A 24,398-nucleotide genomic window follows, 5' to 3' on the forward strand; every position below is an offset into this window, starting at 1 on the left:
ATGGAAGCCCCGCAAATAAATTGTAAATTAAAATAGCCATGGTGTCTACAAGAATGGTGAAAAAGGCCAAGAGAAAATGGCTGATGCAATACGAGTTTAAAATAAATATGAACTTTATTCCAAATTATTTAAACGGACACTTGCTATCACAGTTTCGTCATAATATTCTGTTTTTGTTGTTGAAGTGTTTCCATCATGATCTGATTCATACGTTTCTGATAAAAACCTAATCAAAACAGGAGCTCTGGAGTATGATGAACATGCTGATGTTAAAGTGAGGTTCTTGGGTGTCAGACATTGCTGACCCCAGGTGGTGCTCAAGCACCTGTCCTCATCAAGAGCCTGGGTCACTGCAGGTTCAGCAGATTTTCCTCTGAATTTATGTCAGTTTTGGAAGTCTGCTTCAGTTTCCCCCCCAGATTGAGTTGTTGTCCCTAACAGAACCATCTATAGACGGATGGACATCAGAAGGTATCGGGAGGATTGTCAAGATCAAATCAACATACATGGCATGCGTCAAGCTATTACTTCCTCAGTTAGACCAAAAAACACAGTAGAAGCTGTTCTAAAGCACCGTTTCTGTTTGAGGTGTTGAAATCAGTTGGGAAATCGATGTCTGCTTTGATGTGGACTATCTAAATGACTGAGCAAATTCTAAATGGTATTTCCGGAACTTTACAGTTGGCCGCTCTCTGTTTGCAGGTTGTTACAGGAAGTCATTGCAACTTACATTGTTTTTTTTGTTTTGTTTTGTTTTTTTTTTAATATAATGGCTGCGTCTAGGGGTTCGAACCCAGGTCAACCACATTTTCTCCATTGTAATTGTACATGTTGGATGACATGTCAGTCACTATGTGTCTTATAGTAATCCTGGATAATTGTATATTCCGGTAACATGTTATTTAAGGTAAATGCGGGTTCCGTTTCTTTGTGGAGGCACCTTGCAGAATTTCAAATAATATTCTGTGGATAAGCCAATCCAGATATTTTCAATCTGAATTATTTTTTTAGGTGCCGAAAATACCTTGGACACAGTTTTAAGGCTGCCTAAAGTTGTGGATTGTGTTTTATGGAGAGATTTGGACCCAGACTGGAGACGCGCCGTGCGTCAGGCTGCAGGATGTGGTCCTCTGGAGGCGGGCTGGCCGCTCCTGGCTCCACTCACTGACTATTAGCGGAGAATCGTCCTCCTCCCAGCTGATCCTGTTAATTTTCATCCCCCAGCAGCAGCACCGTCCCCTCCCTCCCCTCCCCCCCTCCCCTCCCGGTTCCTCTTCCCCGCGTTGCCCCCTCCCGGTGCGTCAGTCTGGTGCGCCTCTCCAGTGCGGACGCGCTGGATGTCCGGACACTTGCTGCGCTCCTCTGCGCGATCCGGAGGCAGAAGGAGAGTCACTGGGACGCACATGGTGAGTTCTTGCGATTTATTTGTTTTTGTTTAGTCTGTCTCTTTCTGTGACCGGCTGATCGGATCGAGCTCTGTGGAAAGTTTCATTTGTGGCGAAGACGCGCTGGAGAGAAACGGTGAACTCACTGCAGATCCAGGCTGAACTTTCAAAAGTGTAAATAAAAGTGCGTGATCACAGGAGAGTAACTGTAAAATATCCCTTCAAATTACTATTACTGAATGATTAGATGTACATTTTTAATTAGAGAAACTGGTAACAGATATTTTGTCCGATAACTAATTAACGCATAAAATCGTCTTTATCCCTGTTTATATGTTTGATTGATTTCTTTATTTATTATACGTCTGTTGATTAAACCTGAAAAAATATTAGTAGAACTTAATGTGTTGTGAACATTAGCCTCAAACCAATACGCACTGAAATTCAGATTCACGCTTTTACTTCTAAAAATGCAATTAATAAAAAATCACACGTTTTTTTCCTCCTTATATATTTACATACTTGTTCACATGTGCCTATTCATCTTGATATTTCCAAATTTCAGAGCTAAACTACTCAAACATTACCAGTATGCACAGAACACCTCAAATGATTTTTATTAGTATAATTTTTCCCACATGCCAAGCGACCCATCATCAGCATGGACGACATTTTTCTGATCGAACCGCGATAGCCTCGCTGTGTAAATATTATCGCTCCTCTCTGCGAGATAAAAACTAATTGACCGAAGCCAATTTGTGCCTAACAAGAGCAATTAGCCGCGCGCAATTGGGGCAATTAGTCCTCTGGGCCGCAGCCAAAGTAATCAGCCCGAATCTGATCAGCACGTCAGGGTAATGATCCGAGGCAGCAGCTCCAGCGTCCCGCGGGTCTGCGGGCTGTTTGGCCTTTTTTAGCTGTTTTATTTTTCTTTCTTATTCTCAAATCCCCTCTTTGCAGTTTTCTACAACCCAAGAGAAAATGCAGCCTTTTAGAATCAACAGTGAAGTGGACAGATTGCTGTTTCTTTTTTCTTTTTTTTTTCTTTAAAAGGGGGATATATGGAGCTGAATTTCAGAGTTGGGTCTGATTAAATCAAGCTGTGCAGTTTATTTCCTTCTTATGATCTGCTTTAAAGCCTCCAGTTGATAATAAATTAGCTGACACAATGTGTGGCTGCTTTTTATTTGTTTTAGGGCTCGTAAAGGCCTCAGCCATGCCTCGCTTTTGTTTTTTTGCTTCATGTCTGATCTTCATTATTAATCCTCTACATGGCACTGTGTGGGCTTAATTGCAAACCACAATTAAAACCAGAGACTTTGTTTTTTTTTTTTTGCTTTTTTTGATTTTTTTCCCATGATGCCTGCAGTTGTCTTTGGCCTGCCTTGCAGCACAGAATCGCAGTGATTTCATTTCCATCTGTTTTTCAATATCATCATGTGAAGCCGGGGCCGCTCGGAAAAGCGTCTCTGCCAACTTGTGCGAGGCTGTAAAGAGGGGCCGTTTGACAGGAAACGTGCTTTTCAAATATCGAGTGGGTAACATGTGGTTTTTTAATTCCGCAATGAGGTAAGGGGTAAAAAAGAAGAAGAAGAAGAAGAAGAAAAAAATCGGTGCACATGCAGGCAGAGGCACCTTCCAAATGTCTGCAGGGGGACGGCCGGGCCCCCCGGAGGGCCCCCCTGCAGCTCCCACCGACTCTGGAGGCCTGTTGAGGTGCAAACGTGAAGGACAGAGGCCTTTAGCTAAAGATACAAGCAGCGATAATCCATTTTGTGCTGTCCACCGCTTCCAGCCTCCAGGGCCGCCCCACTAAAATTAGATTATTACACCTAAAACAGAACTCCTGGAATCTGCTCCGTGTGGAATAACACACACACACACACACACTCACACTGTGCAGGCAGGCAGGAATGCAGTTTGGGAATACAGACCGCGTGCGTAGCCCTTCTCCTCCCGTCCAGTGTTGTATTTCCGACGGCTGAGGACAATTGCAAATTAACAAAGGTGTCAGTTTGATAACATGAGCCGACAGGTGCCTCGCCGCAGCCGCACACACGCAGGCCTTTAAGAGAGAGAGCTTATATAATTGATCATATTTATTTAAAGGCTCCGTGTCTTATGGCGGCGCAGCCAACGGAGACGCCTGGGAAATCTTCCCGGCGACCATCAGCGCCCGGTATAAATCTGTCTCATTAAACCGCCGTGTTTATTTACACGCAACACGGTCAAAGTCTCTGGAAAAGCCGTCTGAAAGCGGCGGAGCGGTTCCGCTTTCATACGTCTTCTCTCCAGTTCAGAGCCGCTGCTGCCCATGACGAGGAATGTTAAAATGTGCGGGACGGGCCAAATGCCGCTCATCTGCTGAGCAGGACGGCCCGAACCCCAGCCAGACCCCCGGCCCTCAAGTGTGAACAGGACGGATTGAGTTAACAGGTAGCAGGAGCCTCAAAGCAGACGCTTTAGTTCCCATTAACAGGGAGTAAAGCTGGTTTGACTGAAGTCGGTTTAGAGCTGGGGAGACTCGGTGGAAGATTTTTACATTTAAATCATAGTTTCTGAACATTAAATGTGTTTGGATGATGAAAAGTTATTTCAAATTGTACAAACTGGATTTCCAGGAAAGGCAGCATGAACTGGGTCAAGCTACAAGCAGGCTGACTTTCAGTCAGCGTTTCCATTTACGGCAAACAAGCCACTTTTTCAGGAAAAAACTAACTTCATTCATTCAGTCAAGTTAAACTAAAGCTGTTCTGATTAGGACTGACTTTGAAAAGCATCCTGAAGTAACCAGACCTCAGTTCTTTCAACAGCGAGGCTATCCTTTCATGCTAACACTGGTCTCTTGCCCCTCGTGCCTTTAAAATGTTAATTTGTGAGATCAGTTCTTTTCTGCTCCTCTCTCCTTATTAGAAAAATAAAACCGGCTAGAGAAGACATAATCCACAAGATCATTCCTCAAGAAAAACAACTCTTAGAATTTAACTAATCTATTGAAAAAAAAATCAGTTTACATACAGTATGTGTTTCTGTTAAATACTTGGGATTCCCATCAGTGTTTTTTTCCCACCCCTTGCTCCTGACAGCTCGGCTCGTCCCAAGTCCGTCTGACACTTTTGAACTTGAAAAGAGAGCCCAGCTTGAGGAGACGAACATGAGCGCCGCTGTCCTCGCTCCCTTCCGTCCCGCCGCGCTGTAAACATGCCCCCGGGTTGTCAGCAAGTACTTTTCCAGCCCGCCGCCAGCCAAGCATAGCTGCTTCTAAAGATCAGCCGCCGGAGACGTCGTCGATCTCAGCTCACTCCTATCCGGCTCCGCGAGCTTACTGAGGAAGCAGGTCGCTACTAAAGTTGTGTCAAAACTTCTGGCAGTCTTAAAAAAAATTAAAGAACGTTATTGTTTCCATTCGGTTAGGAAAAAAAGAAAATGTGGGTTGCAGTGTGTTCCGCCGAGGCCTCTCGCTGTAATCAATACGCATCCAGAAACATTCTGCTGCCTGTTACTCCCATCAAAAGTTATATTAATAAGGAATTCCGCTCATCGTCAACATGTTCTTCAGACACGCTCGCCCTGTGAATTTATGGAGAGCGTCAGAGAAAAACCCTTGAAACCGTATCCGGTGGGCTCCGCCGGCCGTGCCAGACAGATGATCTGCTCTCGGGAGAGGGGAGAGAGTCTGGATTTGGCCTGGAGGGGCGCATTAAAGCCCTCAGAGGCCTCTCTCGCTTGAGCATCCATTCATCAAAGTGCATGTAATGGGCCAATGTTTAATTAGTCGCGTAATGTGACGAAGACGAGAGCGAGTGCATGTCAGGGGAATGTTAAACAAGCTGACGTGTTTCCAAAACATAGTATTCGACAATGAGCGTATTGAGAGAAGAGACATAATTAGTCACTGTATCATCTCATGTGTGGGTTTATAGCGGTGTGTTTCCAGCCGGACGTGTCTGGACAGGCCAGGAATGGCCAGCGAGGCATTCTGGACCCGGGAATGTGGGACCAGGGTCACAGTCGGACCGCTCGTCGCAGCGTTTCCTGTGGCAGCGCCTCAGAGCGGGCCGGGTCCTCTCCCGGTGTGTCACCCAGCGGGTTTGGCTCGCTGGCTTTTACTCCCCGAGGTCAGGGACGACGGGCTGGTCTGGACCGCGGGGCTGCCGGGTTCCTGAGCGAAGGAGCCTCATGTTTCGGCGGTTGGCTAATTGAGCGGGATGACGAGGCCGGAGAGGCTCTCGGCTCTCGTAGCCGTCTTGTCCTCTGGGTTTGGTTTATGCTGCCCTGCTGACTTTGCTGTCAGTGTCAAACGCTTGTTAGGACGCCATCAATCTCACAGCAGTTAAGAATATTCCCAGAGCAGAATGAAGGGGACAGGTGATCGATGGGCAGAGAGGGGAGAGCGCTTCCAAACCTATTTGGAAATGTTGTGTGTGTGTTGAAGAAAAGAAACATTTCCAAATGATAACAAAAAAAAAACAAAAAAACAACCTTCAACAGGAAATGTTGAAATTTCTTTTCGATATAAAAAAATAGTAAGAATCTGTTGCAACACGGACGTCTCGGCTCTGTGTGTGCAGTGAGGAACAGTAAATCACCGGCTCCAGAGAAAGTGGATGCATTGTCCACATGCCAGAATGAACACTCTCCAGTATCAAATCTTGACAGAGGAATAAATTACACTCATCACCAGTTGTAAGAAACGGGAAGGGATTTGTTCGCGCTGTCGACCAACACAAGCCCGTGTTTGTCTTTATCGCGGAAGTGCCCGAGCAGGGGCTCAAGTGGAACACACATTTTGATCAATAAATCACGTCCCTCCGTCCTGAACGCTAATCTCCGGCTCCCGGTCCTCCCTCTCTGCGCTCTCTGTTTTCTCATACCCTGGTTTCTGCGCCGCGGCCCTCCTCCTCGCCGCCGCTCCCGCTCCGGCCCCTCGCTCGCCTGCAGCACTGACCAGCGGCGAAATGATTTGAAAAGGGAGCAATAAATGTGATGGATGTGGTCCAGCTCGCCGTTTCGCCCCAGCTGTCGGGCATGTTTTCTGTCATTTCGCGCACAGCCGCCGGGCGCAAACCTTCCTCCAGCCACTCTCATCCACTCGCTGCAGAGTTCTCAGATGGATATGTTCCTGAAGGTTGCTCGGGTCACGGGTTCGAATCGGTGACTGACAGCACTGTGAAGATTGGAGATTACATTTTTATGGGATGAGGTCTTTACTGGCATCTCCTGAAAGTCAGTAAGGTGCAGTGGGAGTGATGGAGTAAGCTGGTATCATGTGTTTTCTATAAAGACACAGGTGGGCCAACTTATATTCCCTTTTTCGGCTTCCAGTGCTCATCAAATGAATCAATCAGTTCTTTTTTTTTTTTCCTTTGAGAGTCCACCTCTTAAAATCTTTCTTTTTTTTTCTCCCCCAGGCTCGATGACATGATGTCCTTCCCTTTACCCCCTCCCCCCTCCACCTCTCTCTCTCCTGCCGTCCTTCTACTCTTGCTGCTCCTCCCTCCCTCCCTGCTCGCCTCCCTCCTCTCCCACACCCCACTGAGCTGGACGTCGCCCCATGACCCCTGTTACCACCCAGATGGCCGCCCGCGACACTGCCTGTCGGAGTTCATCAACGCCGCCTACGGCGTGGCGGTCAACGCCAGCCACTCGACGCAAGGGCCGGACAGCGACGGAAACGTCACCACCTTGACGGACCTCCACAACCCTCACAACCTCACCTGCTGGATGGCCCCCAGGGGCCCCGACGCCGGGGACTGGGTCCTCACCGTGCCGCTGGGACGCCGCTTCGAGATCACCTACATAAGTCTGCAGTTCTGTCACCAAGGCGAGCCGTCCGACCCCATCTCCATCTCCGTCCTCAAGTCCATGGACTCTGGACGCACCTGGAGGCCGATGCAGCGCTACTCCAGCGACTGTCCGGGGAACTTCGGGCAGCCCTCGCAGACCGTGGCCCAAACGAGGCACCAGGAGACCGAGCCCCTCTGCTCGGACCCCCGACCCCTGCAGAGGCAGCGGGGCGGGATGGTGCTGGCGTTCTCCACCCTGGACGGGCGGCCGTCCTCCCCCGACTTCGACTACAGCCCCACGCTGCAGGACTGGGTGACGGCCACAGACGTCCGGGTGGTTTTCCACCACGTGTCCAGAAACGCAAAGACGGACGGCTCGGATACAGCAGAGGACGCTCAGCGGCAGGACAACGCGAGAGGTGGAGGAGCGAGGTGGAGGCTGGGCAAATTGAGCACAGAAAACACACTGTCATTTTTTGAAAGGGAATTGAAAAACAAAGGGGAGAAGGCAGACAAGCAGGGTAGGAAGGGGCATTATAAAGGGTCGGGTCAGGACGAAGACGGACACAATGTGACCAGCAAGGAAGGCGGGGACACCTTCGGCGTGGACACGGTCGTCTCGCCTAAGAAAGGCGGGAAGGGTAAAGGACGTGGTCGCAAGAGGGAGAACAGTCCGTCGTTGCCTTGCCCCAGCGGTGGTTGTAGCTGGACAGTCGAAGGACGCAGCAGGAGCAACGGGGGGCGGGAGCTGAGGAAGAGGAGAAACAACAACGCCAACCCGAGGCAGGGCGTGAGGAACCTGCAGGCGGCTCCACCGCCCGCCCCGCTCCGGCCTCCTCTGGCTCTGTCGGACCTACAAGTCGGAGGCAGGTGCAAATGCAACGGCCACGCCTCCAGGTGTCGCCGTGACGACTCGGGCCGCGCCGTGTGCGTGTGCGAGCACAACACGGCGGGGCCGGACTGCGACGTGTGCGAGGACTTCTACTTCGACAGGCCGTGGCATCGAGCGACGCCCACGAACCCAAACCCGTGTATCGGTGAGTCCTGCACCTCTGATGGGAAACTCCCTTTAGGGAAGGAGATTGTACTGTGATCTATAGACATCACAAAAGATTGTGCATTAATGTTCTGCTTTTCAGCACATGAATGAAAATGCAAGTCTCACCAAATTCCACATCACATAATCACATCGTCTGCGTAAGTGCTGACCGCAGTATGTCATTGTGTAACTCTACAAAAATCTACTGAATCTTTAAAAGCAGCAAAGAGTTAACCGACTGCATCCAAGTTATGTCCAAAGAAGCATAAAGACTCTGACTTTAATCCATCAAGTTAGACTCACTGAATTATTGCAGGCCAAACATCTGTTTCCAGCGCAGACATCAATATTTTCCCACATCAAATGCTCCATGGGTTTTTGAGGTTGATCCAGATGTCGACATTTGAGAGACAGAAAACGTAACATGTCAGGCAGTGTTGTGCTTTTAGCTTGTTTGTTTATTGTTTAGTCACTTTAGTGTACGGGAAGGAGCAATGTACGATCAAAACCTCTGAGCCAGCCATGGGATGTGTCACAGAAGACATTGTCAAACTCCAGCACAGCTAAACAAGAGAGACATGAGGATTTTTTTTTTCCTGTTTGCTCAAACTCACTAAACAAAATCACTCTCAAAGTGAAAGGGCCACAGCAAATACAATTTTGAGCAAAATCATTCAGTCTTTTGGTGAGTTTTGCCTTATTTTTTTCTTAAAAACTTAAAGATTTGCATCTGGAAGAATATGTGCATTTATTCCTTAGATGCAGCAGATAAGTATAGGTGACTTTTTCAAGTTCATCACTTACTTGCTTCATATATTGGATCTTTTTTTTTGCAATTTTTAAAGCACAAACATGACTGCTATTGATTACCAAACATTCAGTGCAAAGCATGGAAGTAAACTACAGTGCCCAAATCTTCTGTCATGCAAATAAATTAACCTTCAGCTATATAATTCAAGATAAACTCAGAATTTAATTTGGCTCATCTCCACCAAAGATCAGCCAAAGGTAACATTCAGTGGATCATGCTTAACTGGAATCAAAAGAACCATATTTTGTTGTCTCTCTATAATGATCACATGTTCATCAATCAAGAGCCACATCCAACGTGAGGAGTCTGTGTTCGGCTGCTCTTTGACACTGATTCCAGTATAAGGGGACCAAATGTCGTCTATTGATTTCCTATTTCCACATCCTGTCCAGAGCGTCCAGGGCAGTTTTGGAAAATAATAAAAATATCATGTTTCTTTGTGTTTCCAAGAAACTATTCTAATTGTTCATTTTCTCTGAATGCTGCAGTACTGTATTGTGTAGACGGCTGTGTTCCACTCAGAGATGGTGACGCAGAGAACATTTTTGTGAAACCAGTGGCTTTTGTTTTAATTTAAACCATATTACATCCAACAAATGGAGATATTTACATAACCTTCTGGTGTTTGGGTGAGTTGTACATTTCAAAATTCATGTAAAAAAAAAAATAGAGCGATAAGCGTATTTTCACAATTTTTATTAGCCAAGATTTAATAATTTATTACTGAGCCTTAAAAGTTTGACTCAGCCTCTAGAATCAATAAATATTGGAAATGAAATACTGTCCTTCTCTTTGACACACATTCAAACTTCTGTTTTCTTAATCCTGCAGCCATAAAAACTGGATAGTCTAAACCAGAGTTATTTCCTACTTTATGTCCCGTGAGAGTTGAGTATCAACCTGTCATGTTGTCTTTTCTATTTAATATTTCTGTTTCTGTAAGTTGTGCCATTTATTGTCAAACAGAGAATATTCTTCTCCTAATTTTTCATGATGAATAACCTCCATGAAGAATATCTTAATTTATTTCTTTGGTGATGTAAATATCTTACTGTATGACTGGATTTTCTGTCTGTCAAAAGAAGGTATGGTTAAAATCTATTAAGTAATATTAAGTATGAGACAGCCGAGAACAAAATATGGTCAAATCGATTTAACCTTTCAGGTTTTTCTTCACATTTTTTAAATTCTGACTGTTCCAAAACTCACAATCGCGCATCTTACCCGATATTTTCTGACATTTTTCCTGTTTTGCAGCGTGTGAGTGTAACGGCCACTCCAACAAGTGCCGCTTCAGCATGGAGGTGTTTCAGCAGTCGGGCCGGCGCAGCGGCGGCGTGTGCCAGAAGTGCCGCCACCACACGGCCGGACGCCACTGCCAGTACTGCCAGAACGGATACACCCGCGACCAAACCAAGCCGCTCAGCCACCGCAAGGCCTGCCAGCGTCAGTCTCCGCACGTGTGTGTGTGTGTGTGTGTGTGTCTCTCTGTCAGCTGTGTGTGTGTTGTTGGAGTAGCGGGTCGGACGCCTTTGGCCGGCGGCGGATTTTCACAAGACAAAAGCCAGAATCGGAGCATGCGGCGGTGTTTATGTCTGAACGCGTCTCAGGAGTGTTTATGGGGAGGTTACATTCTGAGAGGGAACAGCTATTCCTGTTAGGGCCGCGCGCACACAAACACACACACACACACACACACACACACACACACACACACACATGCACAAAATGCTCTGAAAACCCCCGCGGAGCTGCCGCCACCTGTACTCCCATCGTTACCGCCGCTTGGCATCTGCCATGACCCCTGACCTTTGACTGGTCACATGTCCTAAGTGACTGTGACACTCTGGCATGCTGGTGTGTGAAGCCGGTGTCTGTTGGCCTAATATATCCAGAGCTAATGGGCTCAGTGAGCTTCACACACCAGAAAAGAGGAAAAGAAATGTATCAGAGCTCATCCTTCACAGAGTGATCTCTGAACGATTCCTCATTTCTCCGTTGGCTTTGTTCGGAGTCATTTGTGAGGATCTGCGTAAACATCAGCAGCCCTGCCAAAGTGCAGCTTCCCCTCCCGATCCGTCTCCTCTCATCGGGTCTCATCCGCTGACAGAAGCCATACGTAAAGAGAAGCCTCGCAGAGTAAACCGTGGTAAATCCTGGCGGTAATCGTTATACGGCGCTACGGCCAACGCCGAGGGAAATCAAAGAGAGCGTAAATGAATCAGGACTGCGTCTGGATGAAGGTTGTTCAGCCCGGCTGAGCGCAGCAGAAGATGTAATGCTTCCCTGCTCCGACGACACGTCGTGTTGAAACCCTCACCGAGGGCTTTGTCTTTGTTCAGCCGTCAACCGGGCAGCTAAATAGGCTCTGCGGTATTTGTAAAGGTCTTTTGTCTTGCTCAAGGACACTCTTTAAGGACAGATGCCTGCTGTCATTCAGGATTAAACCTGCATTTTGTCGCTGATGGATGCTCTTTCTAATCCGCTCTGTTGTCTCCTCTACTATTTGTTGAATAGCTTCTTTTTCTTTCCCTCTCACTTTTCCCTGCTGTAGTTGATAGAAATAAAATATTATATTACTGTGAAAGTTGAGGGATATGGTGCAGTAGCCCATCAACTTTTAACTGAGTGTTTATTTAATTCAGTGATTGTTTGCAGAGAAGCTACCATTTAAACATTTAAAAGTGCCACTGTCAGCTGATTTTCACTTGGAGCCAGTACAGACTGTGACCCAGATCTGAACCGAGCCGGTGTGAAATACCTCCCGCTCTCATCTTTCTCGTTCTGCTGCGCAGCATGTCAGTGCCATCCTCTGGGAGCGGTGGGCCGCTGGTGCAACCAGACGTCGGGCCAGTGTCTGTGTCGGGAGGGAGTGACCGGCCTGCGCTGCAACCGCTGCGCTCCGGGCTACAAGCAGGGGAAGTCCCCGCTCCGGCCCTGCATACGTGAGTTCACACACCTGTCGGATCTGCTGAAAGCCGTCCAGTTTTGCCAGAAAAAGAGCAAATAACTCAACCTTCCAACAGAATTTAGCTGTTTTTATTACATTTTTCTCAAATTTTAACAAAGAAATGCCCCAAAATAGAGACATCAAACCACCAAACAGCTCATCTACTTCAGTCTGCAGGACTTCAGGGCGGCAGTAACGTGTCCTAACCTAATTAAAATGGTTCTCTGCATTTGATACTTGTCAGGCTTTTAATAGTTTGTTGTCCATCATGACAAAGTGACCCTTCAGTTTCTCCTTCACCCTCATTTGCTCGCAGTCCAAATTGATTGAACCGTCCCATCGCGCCCTCTAAGCCTTTATCAAGTAGTAGCTCAGTATAAAAGAGGCCGCGGCCCGTCGGGCTAATTTTGCCCGCCGCCTCCTCTCCGTCGTCCCTGGAGACGGTCTCCACAGCAGCGCCAACACGAGCCGGCCGCGGCGGGGAAACCTCATCTCCGGCTGATTCTGGGATCAGCGTCAGATCAAGAGGATTGCTGCCAGAGGCACGTCTTCTCGCCCGGCCAGCACCAAACGCCAGCCGCCAGCGCTAATCCACGTGCGCTTCCCGGGGTTTAATCGCACGAGTGCCGACAACCGCAAGGGCCCCGACGCCGCGCGGGTCCCAATCAGGTGACACCGGGAGCCGGCGGCGGGGGGCTTCACACCTGTCGCACGGCTTAAAACGCCCCCAACCCAGGGCCCAGACTCATAACTCTTCCAGCGAAAGGAGCGAGTGAAAGAAAACCTTGTTTGTTTTTACTGCCAGACCATCTCGGGCTATGTTTAGCGTCCTTCTGCCCCCACACACCTCGCCGCTTCGCCTCCTCGCCACTCCGCTCCGATCAGGCTCACAGCAGGAAAACTGAACCTTCTTTATTCCTGATAAATACTCCTACCTGCAGCTTTACCTGCCGTTGACTCTCTGGACGATGGAGAAGTTACTGTAATACTGGTTTGCCAGTGTGCGTCCAGCTGCCTCATCAGGAGAGACAGAGGTCATTTTCAAATTCCTCCATTTGTGCAGCTTCAGTACGGATTTATTTTGTTTCTGTAACTATTCATACATTTACATGGGACTTTATATTCCTCTATAAATCTGAATAACTAATTTTGCTCTAAAATGACCATGTAAATCTGCAAACTTTATTCAGAATTAAGTTTAAATCCGAATGGACCAGCGGGTTTATTTCCCTTTTGAAGCAGAATTATATGCTAATTAGGCGCGACTTCATTCTAGTCGCTCTGCGCATGCTCCGTTGATGACGCAATTTTCCAAGATGGCGGCACGCGGTCCGCGTTTCGACTCGTATGGAGACGATTTATTTAACAGCAGTTTTAGAAGAATTTGATAGAATGAAACGAGTGGGGTCGACGGTCGATCGATAACAACGCGGACATTTCCAAAGCTGGACCGTCAAAGTTAATTGAGAAAGAAAGAAGAGAAAGACGCAGTTTACTTCCGGGAGACGTCACACGTCACAGCCGCCCCGTCCAATCAGAACGCTTCACAGACCCTGGCGTGAGAGACGATTTAATCCTTCATTTTTCCCTTGTAAACCATGTAAACACCAAGTTCATGAATATAATTCTGAATTACTTAAAGGTGCATTAAGGACTTTTACAACCTTAAAAATACTTATTTTCCACCATAAATATGTTACACATTTTTAATGATGTGTACAATGTGCCCTGACATATTCATTACAAGTACCTCTAACAGCGCTAAATTGTCACTTGAAAGTTGCAGTGCCGGTCCAGCACCAGCATTTTTTTGGGGAAAATTTGAAAGGAATGACGTAATGCGCGCTCTGGCTGGTTAGGTTTCATTATGTCCACCATTACTCTGCCAGATGCTTAGTGAGCAACAACTGAGCAGGATCTTCCAGAAAGTAAGAAAAGACTGGCTTCTGGCACTGCCACAGCTCCAGCACAGACTCCACCAGGTAAAAGAAACTTAAATTTTACCTGAGCGCTACTAAACGAGCGAAGACAGAATCCCCCTCTTCCGTGCACGGGAGCCACAGGGACGAGTTTTTCACTAAACTGCGTTACGCCCAAGGCCTGCAGGGGGCGCTGTTTCACATAAAACGTGCAAACTCCTTAAGGCACCTTTAATTCAGAATGAACCAATTCCGAATCGAAAACACAATATAACCACACACAGTGAGTTAAGAAAAGGAACTGGACAGTTTTGAGTTGTCACAGATAAAAAAAAAAAGTCACAGAAAAAGACTGATGCTCCTGCACATATATGTGCTCATGAATGGAGTTAAATTAACATTTATAATGAAATTTTTTCCAACCCGACCAGTATAACATCAGAAACGGCCTTCGTTTAGCTCATCCATTTAGGTATTTTTATGTAAAGGCATTTCATCTCAAAAATATTGTCTTGATATCACCAAAAAAATAAAATAAAATAAACTGCTGACTAAACCTAAATGATCATTTTGTCAAATTTATCTTCTTCACTCAGGTCAGCACCGGTTATTTTAAGTTGCTCATTTTCCACTGTGTGTCATCACTAGTTTCATAAAACAAAAAAGTTCAAGCATATCGCCATTCACACCGTTAGCCTCAGTTTCCTCGTCGTGACCGTGCACACACACGCACACACACACACACACACACACTGTGAAACACGCAGCACCTCCCTGTGCTCTGAGCCCTGAGGGTCCCTGTGGGTGCAGGGTGTAGGGTGTCACTGGCCCAGTTCAGAGAAGACAGGACGTGGTCGGGGGGCAGAGTGTGAGAGCAGTAATATATGGCAGCGCTGTCACACACTCACACACCCACACACACACACACACACACACACACTTTTACAAGAGCCCTGTTCAATGTATGCGCAGGTTGTTCATTTTCAATCCCTCGGTTCGCAGACAGAGTGAGATTTAACGGACTCTGCTCAACATCTTGGGCCGAAACAATGCGGGAAGTGAAGGCTCGACCTTATTAAATTACCAGAAGTAAAGTTTGTGCGGCCGAGCGAGCAGCGGCAGGGTGTGTTTCTGCACCATAAAAGGACCACACACTCAGCGGTTTTGACACTTGCTTATCTTCTGAGGGACATGCCTCACGCACCGAGAGGCATTCAAACACATATAAAACACACAAGTGCAACAAACTGACAGCTGGAGAGGGAGGCCTGAGCTGTGTGAGTGTGCGTGCGTGTGTGTGTGTGTGTGTGCCATCACCTGTCTGATATTCTGCTTCTGTTTGCAGGAATCCAGGAGGTCGCTCCGACCCCCATGTTCCAGCCTCAGTATAGCATAGGTGAGTCAGTCCACTGTGGGATTTATCGTTTTAACACAGATCTCATCACTTTTTCATCTCTCTCTATTAAAGATCCTTCTGTCTATTGATGACGAGTTAGTGAAAACCTCAGGAGGAATGAAACACATTAAAATAGTTTCAGGCTTGTGGAGCGTTTTTAGAATTTTAGGATAAACTTCTCATATATTGAGGTAAACATCGGTGAGCTTTGTTCTTTCTTTCTTGCACACCTTACTGATGATTTGATTTAAAAATCTGATGAAATAAACTGGCAAACTACACACAATGTTAAAGGCAGACCTGTTTTGGTGTGTGTTTAACAACCTTTGTTGTACATGACATGATGTTGCATGAATGAGCTGAGTGAGCAAGGTTTTATAATCTCTAATGGAAATCCAGTGAAAAATAAATCCTATTCAGACACATTTTCTGGCTACTCCTAACCGTAACCCTATCAACGAGGGATGTTTTTTTTTTTATTTCTTAATTCTAAATAGATGTGAAAAGTGACCCAGGAAATGCTCCTATAAAATGACACACAGAAAAATCTCTTGTTTAAAGTCTTCAGAATCAGAATCCTTTTATTTTCATTCTGCGTTTGCTTTCCATACGCACAACGAGTCCTATAGAGGGTTTTTGTTTACGTTAGTGCCATAAACATCTATCTGTATGGAATTTGGTTGTGTGAGAGTGTTTTAACAGGAGCTTTTTGAACGGTGCCGGATCAGTTTGACATTAGTACATTTACATAAAACAACAAACGGAGGTTTTAGATAAAGAAACAGAGCTCATTGTGGAAATTAATATAGACTTTATGGGACAAGTAATCGGTTGTTTTATCCCCTTAGTTAACTTATTTTCAGTCAGTGCATCAGGGTGAATCTAAATCAGGAGAGGCAATGTCAGATTTATTGTTCTCTCCAGTTCATGTGGTCTATCTATATGTGATATTTTGTATTTATTTCTTTAGAAGGTTTGTGAAAAGAAATTAAAAGTGATGATTAAAATAAACTTCAATAGCATCCCAGTAATTAAACTTTTTGTACGCAAGTATTTCAGTGAGCACCATATGAAGGGTACATCTGACTTTTTATACAACAAACTTAACATCCAGAGTATTTCTGCTCTATAATAACTGTATTTTACACCTTTATAATGACTATAAAGCAGCGTGGCTGTGTATACAGTGCACCTCTTGTTAACAGGTGTTTTTATGATGTGTGTAAATGTTCTTTTATTATTCAGACACTTACAGTCCTGGTTACTCTGTGTAGTTATGATGTTTTCTGATGTTGTGATGGTTTGTTAATCGACAGTGAAAGGCGACCATGTCCCAGATCAGACCACATTAAAGCCACTGTGCGCTTTGTGGTCGCAGTAACTCTGTTTTTCTCCCTCACAAGCTATAATTTGTAGTTTCAGTGAAGTTGTAGGAGGAAAAAAAGGTCCATAGATATTGTTCCTTTTCTTTTTTTAAACACTACAGTAGAAGCATTCTGTTTCTCTACACTTTAACTTTAACTACTTTACTGCTTTAACCCAACAATCAAGAGGAAGACTTAGGATCCTTTTACATAATTTAATCATTGAAACAGCATTAAAGGCTAAAAACAAGCAATGTGTTTATTGTTTTTTTAATGGTGAAATCATTGGTGTTTCTCTTTTCGCAGCTTTACTTATTTATTGTAAGTTATTTTGCAGCTCAAACAGTATTATTTCTTTTCTTTCATTCTTTTTTCCTCACTGGTAAAGGCCAGCCAAGTTTCTTTCATTGCTCGATGCGTGTGGAACGGAGTCAGAGCCGATCACAACAAGAAGCAGGATCAATCGTCGGGCTGCGCATTGACAGGAACATTTCAGCAGCTTCCATCTCGTCTGCTGCTTAAAACAACCTGAGCCAGTTCCAGATGGGAGAAGGGAGATCAGGAGACAGTCACACACACTCTCACACACTCCTGTGGGCACATTAACACTCGTTTTAAGACTGTGAAGCCTCAGTTAACTCACACACACTCGTGATTTTTGACATTTTTCACCCAGTTCCTTTCACACAGTCATTTATTAGGTTTAACAGAAAGACCCACATATTGTAAAGCATACAATTTGCTCGAGAAAATTTAGCATTTAGTTGGAAAATTAACATTTATTATGTTTTTGGAACGTGGGCCCACAGTTGTTTGTCATTTGCTTTTGAAATATTGAGACAAATAGTCTGAACAGCTGCAGTTTTATAAAGAACGTTTGCTTGTTCTTACATATTAGACTCACGTTGAAATGTTCCTGATTGCGGCACAAATATTCGGCAAGCTGAAAAACGTCTGTTGGGCCGTCGTAAAAACATCAGCAGCTGTTGAAACTCGCTGCAAAACTCAGTCGAGTGTGTGTGTGTGTGTGTGTGTGTGTGTGTGTGTGTGTGTGGGTGGGTCAGCGGGCACACACCAGTCATGTAAGGATACCAGAGTTAAATGGGGAACATCTGAGGAGGCCGGAGCCAACGTTCTGCCGAGGAACACAGTGAATTTGATATGATGTGATGAGCCGCAGCTCCAGGAGAGACTCTCTGTTCGAAACCCCGATCCTGAAGCTTGTGTTGTAAATCCTGTGGATCAACATCTCAGCCCCGCCGCGTCCCGTCAGAATCCCAGGAAGGAGCCGTCACAGCGGACGGCAGAGCTCTGGCTGAGTTACCGCGTCCTTCTCCTCAGGTGTAACGACACTGTTCCGTCCTGAAGCTGCTTTCTGCCTCTGCCTGCTGCGTCTCCCTCAGATTTACAGCGCCGCTGTGGGCCTCTGTCGTTGAATCTGCTGGTTTCCCTGCAGACTGGTCCCCGAGTGGTGGCTGATCACTCCCTCCTAGCGGCGGCGGCAGGAATGTCCCACCTGCTGCCGCTGCCGGGGTCATGTGTTCGCCAGAGGATACTGTGATGACAAATAGAAGCGGCCATATTGTAATTAGGGGGAAAAAACATGTGCTGATATGCTTGTGATGAAATGATACCCTCTCATCTGATGCATTCTCCCCCCGCCTTTCTCTCTCTCTATGTGTGTGTGTGTGCGTGTGTGTGTGTGTTATGAAGCGGAGGAGTGTGTGTCGTACTGCCAGCCCTCTCAGGTTAAAGTCCGGATGAACTTGGAGACCTATTGTCTCAAGGATTACGGTCAGTGTCACAACTGTTCTCACGGCATCCCCCAACTATTTTTGTCCTGTTTCTATTTTAAAGATCTTTATGTTCACACACACACACACACACACACACACACACACACACACACACACATCCTTACAACAACAAATGCACTGAGTAGTAAGAATCAGAAGACAAAGCATATTAATTTCTGACAATTACATATTTTTGCTGCATTTTAAGCTGAATTAAAGGATAAAATGCAAAGAATTATGTTTATTTTTGTATAAAACTTGACAAACACAGCATATATTGAATCTTAATCTGCTTTAATTCCAATGTGCATGTAGAAAACGTCAGTAAACTCTCGTGTGTGTGTTTCAGTGCTGAAGCTGCAGGTCCGGGGGATGGAGCGCTCCGGGCCCTGGTGGCAGTTCTCCGTCTCCGTCCAGACGGTGTACCGCGCCGGCTCTTCCTCGCACGTCCGCCGGGGCCCGCAGTCCCTGTGGGTCCCGGACCGGGACCTGGGCTGCGGCTGCCCCGCCCTGCACGTGGGCCGGACCTTCCTCCTGATCGGGGCGGAGGAGGGGGAGCGGGGCTGGGGCCCGGAGGAGAGCCGCCTGGTGGCGGACCGCTCCACCCTGGCCCTCCAGTGGCGGGAACACTGGAGCCCCAAACTGAGGGGCTTCCGGGGGCAGGACAAGCGGGGCCGCTGCCCCCCGAGGTCCCAGCGGAGGGACCCGGCCAGGCCCCAGGCCGGATACGTCCCGCCCCACCTGCTGGCGGAGAGGGACCCCCGGCCCCCGACCCCCGACACGCCGGAGGCTCAGACCTCGGAGGCGCCGCACACACTCGCCCTCTCGACCGAGGCCCCCCGGCCCCCCCCCCTCCAGCACGGCCCCGGTCTGCTCCACACACACTCCCCAGTGAAACCCTCCACCGCTCAGAGACATCCAGGACATACTGAGACTGCAAGACGCTTCAGGACGAAGCGAACACGGCGCCTTTTGTGAATGTTTCAGGAGAAATGAACGGACACACAGAGTGTGTGTGTGTGTGTCTGTGTGTGTGTGTGTGTGTGCACTCTTCAAGGTTTGAGCGACTTCGGCAAACAGAGGAAGAGAAATGAACTCATGAAGAAAATATTTTCACCTGCAGACATGGTGCTATGTGAAATAGAAATATCAGAATTTTATCGTTTTCTATTAAAGAAGATTTTGAAAATTAAAAACGGACTCATCTCATTCACAGCTCCTCCTCAGAAGACTTATTTTATTCAAATAGAAACTCCATTTCACATATTCTCCATAATCTTTTGCTATAATTAGAAAAAAACAGCTGTTAAACAACTTGAAGTAAATTATATATGTATAAAAGCTTTAATATGTGTTTTTACTTTACAATGCCAGGAGAGTGAAGTTATTTAATTGATTTAATCTGAGAGTTATTGTGTAAAAGCATCTGATAAAATGTGTATAATATATATTTATATTTATAATGTATTTTATAAAATATTTGAACTACAATGAACAGTTTTTATTTAAAATGTGTGTGTGTGTGTGTGTGTGTGTCTGTGAAAGTGCAACACAATCTGCCGTCCTCTCCCTGCTCTGATAATATTTGTGGAAACTTGACTTTGCCTCTAATCTGCCCCCTCCGTCCAGCAGCTGACGCTCGGACCCAGACCGCCTCCGTCCCGGTTTCCTCACCTTCCAGGAATCCTCTGACGGACCGCCGGAGCCCAGATACCGATCTGCAGAGCCGCGGCCGTGACTTCTGTTTCCATGCGAGACATATGGCGGCGCAGCCCCGGGGAATAACTGCTGCTGCTGCTTCAGTCTCAGACCTCAACACGGCCTGTTGAAGTCTGAGATTGAAAATAAAGAAGAGGAAAATAGACTTGCTGACTGACGTCTTCACTCAGCTCACTGAGGAGACTCTTCCAGCAACCCTTAAACTTTATGAAGAGCATAAATAGATTTATTAGACCTTATATGAGTGCTTTCCTCAACAAGCTTCATATAAATCATAATGAAAATCAACTTAAAGAGCTTGTTCGTAAAAGTCTCTCATGGCATTTGAATCAAAGATTGGAATTTATTCAGTCTTTTTCTGGGGAAATATCACAATTCATAACCAACCTCAGGATTGATTGATTAATGTCTGCTCAGTGCTGCTGTGGAATTGATTTTTTTTACTACCAATATATTTATCATTCCTTCACAGATATCCTGAAAAGCGTCTTTCATCTTGTTGATTTTGGTTTCAAGGCCGTGTTTTTTTTTGTTTTCTTTGACTTTCACTGCTCTCATTAGCTTCGCTTTCAACAGCCAGCAGCTGCTCTCCGAGGAGAAGACTCAAACCAGCAGGAGGCCAGACGGATTTAGTGTTTAAATGGCGAGAATCAAATGGATCTGATAATCTAAAGGTATGGAATGACCAAAATATTAAAAACATTTCTCAATATAACAAAACAACCAACTTCCTAAAACATGAACAGCCGATTGAATCAAAGCCTGTCCGGTCTGAACCCTGGAATAGAGAGATTTTATTTAAATGTGTGGAGAAGTTTGCATGTTTATAACATTTCTTGATGGGATTTTGGTTTCAAAGACCGGACTGACATTCCTTCCTCAACAAAACACAATATTTTGTATTATTTTAAATCCATCAACTGGTCTGATTTCTGCACCACTTTCTCCCAGCTGAGTCAATGAAGGCCCCTCATAACCCTCATATCCACACCGACAGGAATTCAATAACTTAATAATTTAATGTATCTTTTGTCTCAGTAAAAATAAGGAAAAAATGATAATAAACATGCAAATTGTACAAAACACTGAAACCCAAACTCAAACTCGGTCACTTCTCATCATGGCACCGCAGAGCAAACCACTGCTCCACCGCTGCCCCGCAGAAGCTTTCATGTAGCTTTGAAAAGGTTGTTTTTTTTATATTTAAACTCACCCTCGAGCAAACCGTTTCCACTCAAAGCTGTGAACTTGTGAGTATATCATGATCTCATAATTTCCAAGAAGGAGAAAGAAGAAGACATTTAGACAGAAAATAGAGATCAAATATTTACGTTGAAAGAGAGAAGTATGAAAAGGACTTTAGGAAGTGAAACATAAAATGTCAAACATAATGTAACAATGATGTTAATTAAAATAGGAAATATTCATATAGAATGTCAACATGACAAATGAAATTAAATTAAATTAAGCCTCAAATATATAATAGGAATTAGGAGGGGAATAAATATTTATAAATAAAGATAGGATAAAAGCGTAAAACAATAAAACAGATAATTTAAAGTCAAGCTGAAGATACATGTTTAAAACATATTTATATTTACTCTTATATTCACTTTTTTTAATAATTAAACTCGTCTTCACTTGTAACTTTATTTTTTAACCAAATTTTTAGAAAAATGCAACTTTTGATTTTAATTTTCTTTCAGCCACCAACATGTTTTGATAACAGGATTGATCAGCAGATAACAGCAGAAGCAGCTGTTCCGATGCTGGTTTCTGTTTTGACCCTTTAAAATGCAGAGAGTTCAGAAAATTGCTCACAAAACACAGATTCAGACCGTTTCCAGGTTAAAGACGGACGAGGGAAATTTATGAAGGAGCACAACTTGTTTGTGTCAGACGGTTAAAAAGAAAAAGAATGTGTAATCAGAATGTGTGTGTGTGTGTGTCTGTGTGTGTGTGTGTGTGTGTGTGTGTGTGTGTGTGTGTGTGTGTGTGTGTGTGTGTGTGTGTGCAGGCAAAGCACCTGCTGCCTTGCTGCAGGAAGCACCTGTCAGCGGCCGTCTCCTCGGCGCTGTCGACATGAGGGTTTGATCCCCGAACACCCCGAGCACACACACACACACACACACACATGCACACATACACACATGCACACATACACACTCACACACACACTTACACAGCAACTAACGGACATCTTAAGCTGAGCTGCAGCTCAGGGTTTATCATCCTTCTGCCCCTGTGGCCCCCAATAAACACACAACACACACTTTTCTGTTGCAGCTTTTGCTGCTATGTATGTGTGTGCGTGTGTGTGTGTGAGGTATTATGTTTACAGGGTACATTTTACGAGAGGTGACTCTGCTAGTCAGAGCCAAAGTTCAACCACACGTCTTCTTCTTCTTCTACAACTCTGTAGAAGTCCAAGTTCAGCAGGTTTGACTGTCCCTTCGGTTCAGGGGTTGCAAACATGCACACACACACACACACACACGCATACACACACACACAGGGGGCTTCTGTTAACCTGAGAGGCAGGAGGTCAATCCCTGTGATCCGTGGCTCGCATGCCTTCCATACAGACACGCCGCAGACACAGCAACCCGACTCCCGGCCAGATTAGGACTAATCAAGCATGGCACAGCTCCGGCAGCCCCGGCCGCGACGCAACGCGACGCGCACAGCGATGGGCTGCTTCTCTAAACATGTGCACTCCAGCAGCGCCGTGAATTTAGGGAGAATCGGTGTGTAAATAAACCAGAGGAGGAGGCCGGCTGCATGCAGCACGCTCTGCGGCTCTGGGGGGTTTTCACCTTCACCCGAACGTCTGCAACAAGGGGATGCAGGGAAAACTTAAGAAAAACCTTAAAAAAAGAGTATCTCAACAAGTTAAAATCACTTTCAAAATGTTAATCAAGAATTGAAGACTACGTGATTTCTATATGTTTCTCTCATTTTCCTGCAGTCACATGAGAAACATTCATTTTTATGTAATTTTCCTTTTTGGCAACATCTAAGAAAAATGTCAGTTTCAGGTATATTTTCAATAAATGTTGCAGGTGGAAAATTAATTTGAAAGCATAAAACTATTGAAACAGATTTACATTCCAGTCATATTATGGAAGTCATATTAAAGTTCAGTGAATCATCAACATTTATAGATTATAATTTATTGCACCTGCATTTATTAACAATTCCTTAAAACACTGAAACTTCACGTGTAAAAAAGTCTCAGTTCATCATAACTTTAATATGGAAATGTAATTTCTGTTATTCAAATGTTTTGATCTACTCGGCTTACTATTTTCTTTATTTTCTTCTTTTAACATTCCCACTTCCTCTTTTTAATGTGTTTGTTTTGCTGTTTTTTTCGACAGCATTTTATGTAAAATTTTCATTTCCTTATTTTCATTTCTAATTTTAATTGGTGCCTTTTTCTCAACTCTAAATAGCATGAAGCACAGTCACAGCTGGGAGTTAAACGCTGCAGATCAGCAGTGAAGTCGAGCCTCAGAAGCTCTTCTGTTCTCTCTCAGGCTGAACGTGTCTCCATGTGAGAACCGCTCCGTCCCGTTAAAGTTTTCCCAGCAGCCCCAGGTGTGGGGCGGCCGTCTGATCCCGAGCCGGTCTGGGACGTCTCGGGCCTCCCCAGGTCCTCGGCTTTGTAGTCTGCACTGGGAACCTGCTCCTGTCTTTGTAGTCTTCGGGCAGAACCGTGTTGTGTCGGCCGTCGTGTTAGAGGGGACGCGTGATTTATGGGTGAGGGCGGCGGGGTGATCCCCGACCCCCCCCCCCCAAACCCCCCCCCAGCCAGGTCGTTTCTTCTTTTCTGCTGGGGTTAACCCTGCTCTGGATGTTGTTATGCCGTCCGAACACAGTCTCCAGTCGGACTCGGGGTCTGGGATTAGCGATCAAAAGATCTGGGGGGGGGTTGTGGGGTAGAAGGTTGGAGGTAACACTAACCCGGCCTGCCCAGGTGGCGCGGCTGAAAAGAGACTGCCATCTGTGGTGTGGACGGGTCCAGCACAGGCCCAGTGTGTGTGTGTGTGTGTGTGTGTGTGTGTGTGTGTGTGTGTGTGTGTGTGTGTGTGTGTGAGCGTGTGCGTGTGTGTGTGTGTGTGTGTGTGTGTGTGACTTTTATGGGGCGTACACTGCGCGGTGAACTCCGTCTAGTTGAATCTGAACCGTAACCGATTGGATTTCAGGCCCGGGGAGGCGACCCCGTGACCT

General features: G+C 45.8%; 1 protein-coding gene across 1 annotated transcript; it reads left to right on the plus strand.

Annotated features, from left to right (window-relative positions):
* The first annotated feature begins 1,320 nt into the window (after positions 1–1,320).
* Positions 1,321–19,821, plus strand: ntn5 (netrin 5). Its single transcript, XM_030086908.1, has 7 exons — positions 1,321–1,406; positions 6,797–8,208; positions 10,279–10,467; positions 11,817–11,966; positions 15,236–15,286; positions 18,364–18,444; positions 18,796–19,821. The coding sequence occupies exons 2-7, from the start codon at positions 6,807–6,809 to the stop codon at positions 19,422–19,424; spliced, it is 2,502 nt and encodes an 833-aa protein (XP_029942768.1). The 5' UTR covers positions 1,321–1,406; positions 6,797–6,806; the 3' UTR covers positions 19,425–19,821.
* Positions 19,822–24,398: the final 4,577 nt, after the last annotated feature.

The sequence above is a fragment of the Salarias fasciatus genome, unplaced genomic scaffold (genome assembly GCF_902148845.1).
Source record: "Salarias fasciatus unplaced genomic scaffold, fSalaFa1.1, whole genome shotgun sequence".
In the NCBI taxonomy this organism is placed as follows: domain Eukaryota; kingdom Metazoa; phylum Chordata; class Actinopteri; order Blenniiformes; family Blenniidae; genus Salarias; species Salarias fasciatus.